General features: G+C 65.4%; 1 protein-coding gene across 1 annotated transcript; it reads left to right on the top strand.

The window, feature by feature from the left end:
* Positions 1–563: 563 nt before the first annotated feature.
* FAM221B (family with sequence similarity 221 member B) lies at positions 564–6,575 on the top strand. The gene is made up of 6 exons (XM_067543573.1): positions 564–1,056; positions 1,280–1,423; positions 1,614–1,720; positions 2,277–2,478; positions 3,275–3,394; positions 6,391–6,575. The coding sequence occupies exons 1-6, from the start codon at positions 564–566 to the stop codon at positions 6,573–6,575; spliced, it is 1,251 nt and encodes a 416-aa protein (XP_067399674.1).
* Positions 6,576–7,347: the final 772 nt, after the last annotated feature.

Below are 7,347 nucleotides of genomic sequence, written 5' to 3'. Positions count from 1 at the left end.
ACATTACAACCTGTCTATCAGCACCTGCCATGGCCCATCCCACATGGATTAATACGATTTTGACACACTGATGTCACACAATACCACATCTACCCCGCATGACAATGGGCTCCTTGCTGTGGAGTGCACTGCTGGGGCTGCCCTCCCCAGGGCAGATTAGCACCCCACGTAAGCTGGGTGGGACTGGCCTAAGACCCAGTCTGCTCTCACCACTACCCCACACTGCCCCTCCTAACTAACACGCCACTCTGGCTCCCCAGCAACCCCCGGTGCCCCCACACCTGCCTGTCAGTCTCCGGCACCCATCACCCCGGCATCGAGTCCCACGTGGGCTATCACCACCACGGGAGGTGTCGGGGGGCTGCCCTGTGAGCCCGCAGCCCTGCCCCCGGGGCTAGCACAGCTGTGCCAGTCAAGGCGCCCAGCCCAGAGCCTCCCGGCCCGGCCCATCCCTGGCATCACAGCCATCGCAGTTACCTAGCAACAGACAACAGCCATTGCCTAGCAACCAACAACAGCTGGCCCCAGGCTCTGACTCCCTGTGAGTCCGGGCAGAACCAGCCATGGAGGGCAAGGAGCCCAGCACAGAGGGCATGGGGGGCCCGGCCCCCCCAACAGACGAGGAGCCCTCAAACCCGGCCCCCCCAGCAGACGAGGGGCCCTCAAACCTGGCCCCCTCAGCAGATGAGGAGCCCTCGGACCCAGCCCCCCCAGCAGCCGAGGGGCCCTCGGACCCGGCCCCCCCAGCAGCAGAGGGGCCCTCGGACCCAGCCCCCCCAGCAGCCGAGGGGCCCTCGGACCCGGCCCCCCCAGCAGCGGAGGGGCCCTCGGACCCAGCCCCCCCCGCAGCAGAGGGGCCCTCGGACCCGGCCCCCCCAGCAGATGAGGGGCCCTCGGACCCGGCCCCCCCAGCAGCCGAGGGGCCGTGGGGGGCTGTGGCGGGGGGCGAGGAGGAGGAGGAGGGGGAGGAGGTGATGGTTAGCGACAGCCACACCCAGACGAAGCACAAGCCGCCGGGGGGCACGAAGAAGAAAGCAGCCAAGAAAGCAGCTGCGGGTGCGTGAGCTGGCGCAAGGGCCGGCCATGCCAGGGGCTGAGTGGGTCCCCGGGCCCGCTCTCCCCTCTGCTCAGTGGGGCAGGGGGAGCCGGCCGGGCGGCACCCAGCACAAGGCCCCGGATCCGGGGCTCCATGGGCCGGGGAGGTTGGGGGATGGGGAGCTGCTGGGCCCGGCAGCCCCTGCCCTCAGCGTCCCCTGGCTCACCCCCCGTCTCTGCCCAGGCTACACGGCGTGGCCCGTCGTCCCGGCCAGGAGGGCCGAGCTGCTGGCGGTGGCCAAGGCCATGCACCGGGAGCAGTTCGGGAAGCACGTCCAGGAGCTCTTCCACCTGGAGCGGGAGGCGGCCCTCAAGGCCATGCAGACAGGTAGGGCCATCCCCGGGGGGCTGCCGGGACCCCTCAGCTCGCTGGGGAACGGGGCGGGCAGGGAGCCTGTCCGGGGACTGCGGGGGGAGCCCAGCTCCTTGGCAGAGCCTGGCTGGGGGGGGCCCGGAGCAGGGGGTGGGCTCCTGGGCAGGGCGGGTCCCTGGCGCGGCTGACACCCTCCCGCCCGCAGGTCTCTACATCGGCTGGCGCTGCCCCGAGTACCTGTGGGACTGCTTCCGCGTGGGCGAGCTCTCCAAGTGCTTCTGCGGGCACCTGCTGCGGGAGCACCAGGTCCACGTAGGTGGGTGTGGGGCGCCGGGCGCCGTGGGGCGGGGCTGGGGCGCACTAGGCCTGTGTCAGGGGTGGGATTAGCCGAGCGCCGTGGGGCAGGGCTGGCGGGCTGGGGGTAATGTGCGCGCTCTCCAGGCCCCAGTTCCCCCCTCAGCCACGCTCCACGCACGGTAGGCTGACAGGGCTGGGTCAGCCCCACTCTGTCCCTGGGGGCAGAGGTCCCCCATTGCACAGCCCAGCTCCAATCACCTCCTGCGTCCGCTGAGCTCGACCGCTGGCCCAGGCTGTGGGGCAGGAGCTGCTGAGTGGGGCCCAGCACAGACAGAGCAGCCTGGCAGTGGGCAAAGGCTGGGGGTTTCTCTGGGGCAGAGGAGGTCCTAGGGACAGCCAAGCCAGGAAGAGACTGCCCCCCACACCACCCTGCCAGCTCACAGCCTGGCGCCCGCCCTCCGCCAGGAGAGCGCTATGGGGCAGTTCCTGGGCTTTTCTGAGCAGCCATCCCGGGGGGGCGGGAGGCTCCCTGTGGGGCCCAAGGGGTGACTGGTGCCTGCTGCCTGCAGAGACACGCGTGTGGGTGCCCTGCACCGTGGCCAGCTGCAGGTGCCAGAGCTTCATCTTCATCCCCTCGCGGCCCGAGGACGTGGGCGAGTTCTGGCTGCGGAAGCGCCTCGGCTTCGACCCCTCCGCCTGGCGGGCCAGGTGCCGCTGCAAGCACAGCCATGAGCAGCACCTGCCCAGCGCCAGCCGCGCCTGCGGGGCGCCAGGTGGGTGCGGCTACCTGCGGGGCCTGGGCGGTGGGGAGAGCTCTGTGTGTGTGTGTGTGTGTGCGCCTGCGTGTGTGTGTGTGTGTGTACGTGTGTGTGTGTCAGGAATAGGGTTGCCAACTTTCTGACTTCTGAAAACCCGCCCCTCCCTGCTGCGCCACTCCCTCTAGGCCCCGCCCCTTGCCCCACCTCTTCCATCTAGGCTCCACCTCCTGCCCCGCCTCTTCCCCAAGACCTCACCCCCTGCTCTGCACTTGGGCTGTCACGCTGTGTGCGTGTGTGTGTGTGTGTATATGTGGGCTGTCACTGTGTGTGTGTGTGTGTGTGTACATGTGGACTGTCACTGTGCGTGTGTGTGTGCATGTGGTTGTGTGTGTACATGTGGGCTGATGCTGTATGTGTGTGCACGTGTGTGTATGTGTGTGTTCGTGTGGGCTGTCACTATGTGTGCATGTGTGTGTATACACTGTGTGTGTGCATGAGTGTGCATGCACACGTGCATGTGGGATGTTACTGTGTGTGTGTGTAAATGTGGGCTGTCACTGTGGGCACGTGTGTGTGCATGGGTGTGAACGTGGGCTGTCACTCTGGGGGTGTATGTGTGTACATGTGTGTGTACACATGTGGGTCTCAGTGTGGGCATTTCTGCGTGTGCCAAGCCCCTGGCTCAGAGCGTCTCCCTGGCGCGGGTGCCTGCGGCGGGGTGTGCTCTGCCGGTGCTGTGGCGAGGGTGCGGGAGCGTGCTGGGGCGGGCCCCGAATCCCCGCCGGTCTGAGCCGTGCCCTCCCCTGCCCAGGCTGTTGGTGTGTCAGCTTCGAGTCCAACTTCCTGTGCGCAGCCTGCGACCGGCGCTGGGAGGAGCATGAGACCTTCTTCGAGACGGCCGAGACGCGGAGAAAGGGGGGCCGGCCCTATGGTACGTGCAGCGTGGGGGGCCGCGGGCATGGTCACACCCTGCCCCTACTCCCTCGCTCCCGCTAGGAGCACCTAGGCTCTGGGCCAGGGAAGCGGCCCCCTCACTGGGGAAGGGACCATGCAGGCCCCCAGCCCAGCCCCTCAGCTCCCTTGCCGCTGGAGCTCAGGGCTTGTCTCCATGGGGGGAACCACCCTGCCCCATGGCAGCTCTGTCACCCCTGGCGTTACACCCCAGAGACCTGCCTGTCATGGCGCAGAGTGGCTGGCATGGAGCCCCAGGCGTGCCTGGCCTCCCCCCTTCGCACCTTTCTCCTGCACAGCCCCTTCCAGTGCTAGGCCCCGGGCCCCCACTTTGCACCTGGGGAAGCCCCACGGCCCCCCACGCTGAACCCTGCCGCTCACGGTGGCTCCCCCGCTGGGACAAAGGCATCCCCCAGGCACAGTGCACCCAGTAATCTCCTTATTCTCTGTTTATTACCAGCTACCAAAACACAACACACGCCACGCACACAATGCTCCCCACTCCCACTGAGCCAGACAAACTGCTCCTGGCGGCCAGTCGGGATCAGATCATCTGGGGACTCCAGCTGCAGGGTGTGGCTGGGGGGGGTTGAGGTCTGGCAGCTCTGACCTGGGCTGGGCCCTGGAGTTAGTTCCTAAGATCTTCCTTTTGGACCCTTAGTTGAGATAGTTAAAGCCTGGGTCCTTCTTAGCTGTGCCTTAGCCAGTCATTTAAACTGAAGTGCGACAAACTCCAATCCCAGCCCGTTACGAACCTGTTCTTTAACCGCTCCCAGCCCACCACCTTCGCTGGTTTGAATGGTGCACAATTAATACTGCACCAGACAGAACCAATCAGAGCTGCAGACAGAAATCATTCAGCTACACAATAGAGCAGTGAAAACGAGAGTCCGGTAGCACCTTAACGACGAACACATTTAATGTCTGCAGGCATAAGCTTTCGTGGGCTGCAACTCACTTCGTCAGATGGCTTATGCAGACATTAAATGTGTTTGTCGTTAAGGTGCTACAGGACTCTCAGTTTGCTGTATACAGACTAACCCGGCTACCCCCCTGGAACGTTACACAATAGGCAAAACACTAAGACGTGTAGATTTTACACCCACAACAGCTGATCCGTGATTCCTGGACGGACAGAACACTAGCCAGCAACGTTTTCTTTAAGCATCGTAAGATCGGTTTCTTTATCTGGCGCAGGCAGGTGCTATTAAGACCGTAGCACCTTTTACCAGCCCGATCGGACACTGTTTTGACGTAGTTTCAGGAACGTGGAGATGTGGCTACATGCCACTTGGCTTATGGCTGCTCCTCTCCTGATATGGCTGCTACTGCTTAGCCCGAGAACAAGGTCTCAGACTTTACATGGGCGCCAGCCCTCCTGCTCCGTGTGGGGGGCTCTGCCCAGCGAGGCCCTGGGGGACAGACTCTGGGCGAGATGTGTCCCCTCCGCGGGGCCCAGCGCGCCCAGCCCGTGTCTGCAGCGACACCCGGCACGGCAGCGTTCTCCAGGCAGAGCCGGATGCGGCCGGCCCGGGAGCCCGGCAGGGCAGCTCTTAGCTTAGCCCAGGGAACCGACGGCTGAGGCATGGTCCAGCTGGTGCACCAGGGCAGCTCACCAGCCACGTGTCCCTGTCTCACTCCCACGGCAGGTCAGGGCCAGGAGCCAGCAGCCAGCACCCTCCAGACGCCGACACTGGCTTCCCTTCGTCCCTCCGCGTCCTTTGGGCTCCGGGCAGGACCCTGCTGCGTTCCCAGCCCCCCGGGCAGAGCTCCCAGCGCTGGGTCCTTGCAGCTGGCAGCGTCTCTCCAGCCCCGTGTCGATCTGGGTCACTTTCAGCCGGTTCCTTAAGGACCTAATTCATTGCACCCAGACAGCCAGGCCACGCGCACACACACCTGTGTCCCCTGTGCTGCTCCCAGAGTGGCGTTAACCCTTTTGCCCCCATCGAGCAGCAATAGAACATAGAGAGGGAAACTGAGGCACACATAGGCTTCATAAACATATTACCAACAATTCCTGCTTCCTCAGCCCTCACATGGCAGCGTTGGCCCGTGCGTTACCAGCCGTTCAGTGGCTCCTTTGTGTTGTCAAGGTAAAACTCCAACCCAGCCGCCTACTGCCGATTGCCCCGTCCCTGGCCCAGGAAGTGAATTCACCCCCAGAGTTACAGTACCGAGTGATTGGGGAAACTGAGGCACGCATATTTTGTCCATAAAAATCACACAGAATTTTCCTGCATCCTCTGCCCTGGCCTTCTCTGATATCACTTTGGGAGGGATTTACACTAAACCAGAGAAAGGCCACTCACACCAGCGTAAGAGCATCCACATGGGGCGTCGTACCGGTGCAGCACCAGGCTCATCCCAGTGTAGTTCTGCGGGGACCATCCCTGTGTCACAGGCACTCTGAAAAGCTCAGCTCCAGACTGGGCACCTGCCCTTCTGTGCCCTCAGCCCCACACCATCTTCTGCCCCCCATCCTACTCCCACCCAGCCCTGCCTTCCCCTGAGCCCCTTCCCCCCGGCCAAGCTCCCAGAGCAGGTGGGCACCAGCCTGAACAGCGCAGCTGGGAGCCTGCCCCACGGGGGCTGAGCTGGGGCGAGGGCAGCAGGAAATGCTCTGGGGTGCTGGGTCTGTTGGGTCCGAGCTGGCTCTGCATCCCCTGGCAGGGCCTCACTCTGCTTCCTGCCTCCTGGGCAGGTGTCACTTTCCAGGGCCCCCGTCCCTCCCCGTGTTACCCCCGTGTTCCCCATTTTACCCCCTGCCCCCTTCCTTCCCCGAGTTACCCTTATGCCATGTGATCCCCGTCCCCTGCCCCTGTCCCTCGCCATGTTACCCCCACGCCCCGCAGCCCCCGTCCCTCCCCGTGTTACCTCCAGCCCCGTGGCCCCCATTCCATGCTCCTGGCCCTCTCCATGGGCCCATCCTCCCTGTGCTTCCCCCATCCCACGCCTGCCTCTCTCTTCTGCCCCCAGGAGAAGCCTACTTGCCCTTTGCCGAGATGCCTGAGCTGCGGAATGCCGTCCTGACAGGATGCCCGGGGCCCAGCTCTGACCCCCAAGTCCTGCAGGGGGAACTCCCTGCCCCGTCCTCACACACTCTGCCTTTTCCCTCCCCAGGACTGCGGAGCCCGGCCAAGCAGAGCGGCAAGAAGTCGTGAGGCCCGGCTTGGGGGCAGCCACCAATAAAGGGACACGGCTCTGCACGTGTGGCGTGGGGGAGGCGATCTCCGGGCCGGGGGTGGAGGGAGCGAGGCAGGTGGGGGGTGACACCCTGGGGAGCAGCCCGTGCTGCCAGCCTGCAGGCAGAGCACCCACTCCGGGCAGAGCCTGCAGCCGCTTGACGCCTGCGTCAGCCGCTGCCGCGGGACCAGGAGCGTGGCCTTTAGCCCCCGGGGTGATGTAGGAGCCTCCCACGGTGATGCAGAGCGGAGAGCCGGCCCCGGGGCAGCTCTCACTGCACCGGGGCCAGGATGACTGGGCCCTCAGCCCCCCTATGCCCATCAGCAGGGCACTCTGGGACCTGGGGGGTCAGGAAGGGGCTTTCCGGGGCTCGGATGGCCAGGAGGGTGGGGGTGGCCAGGGGGTCAGGGTGGCCGGGGGGGGGGTCAGGCAGGGGCTCTCTGTGGCTCGGGGTGGCCGGGGGGGTCAGGCAGGGGCTCTCTGTGGCTTGGGGTGGCTGGGGGGGTCAGGGTGGCCGGGGGGGGAGGGGGTCAGGCAGGGGCTCTCTATCTGCAGACAAAGGCCCGGTGCTGATTCAGCTGCAGGGCCGGGCTGCATGCAGGGGTGCGCTGGGACCCACCCGGGTGCGAGGCCGAGTGGCCGGCCTGCCCCGCCCACTGCTCCTGCGGCAGGGGTCACCCGTTCACCCCCCTAGCCAGGGGACCCCCAGCTCTGCCCGGACCCCGGCTGACCAGGGACCCCAGGCTGCCG

Source organism: Emydura macquarii, unplaced genomic scaffold, assembly GCF_026122565.2.
Source record: "Emydura macquarii macquarii isolate MOO-44397 ecotype Brisbane River unplaced genomic scaffold, CSIRO-AGI_Emac_v2 contig_915, whole genome shotgun sequence".
Taxonomy (NCBI): Eukaryota; Metazoa; Chordata; order Testudines; family Chelidae; genus Emydura; species Emydura macquarii.
Note: the sequence above shows the minus strand (reverse complement) of the source record. Positions and strands in the feature narration are given on the sequence as shown.

Excerpts from the sequence above, each read along its gene's own strand:
- FAM221B (XM_067543573.1), top strand. The coding sequence starts at position 564 with ATGGAGGGCAAGGAGCCCAGCACAGAGGGCATGGGGGGCCCGGCCCCC. Across the intron at positions 2,479-3,274 it reads CCGCGCCTGCGGGGCGCCAG|GCTGTTGGTGTGTCAGCTTC; the intron begins GTGGGTGCGGCT and ends TCCCCTGCCCAG. Across the intron at positions 3,395-6,390 it reads AAAGGGGGGCCGGCCCTATG|GAGAAGCCTACTTGCCCTTT; the intron begins GTACGTGCAGCG and ends TTCTGCCCCCAG.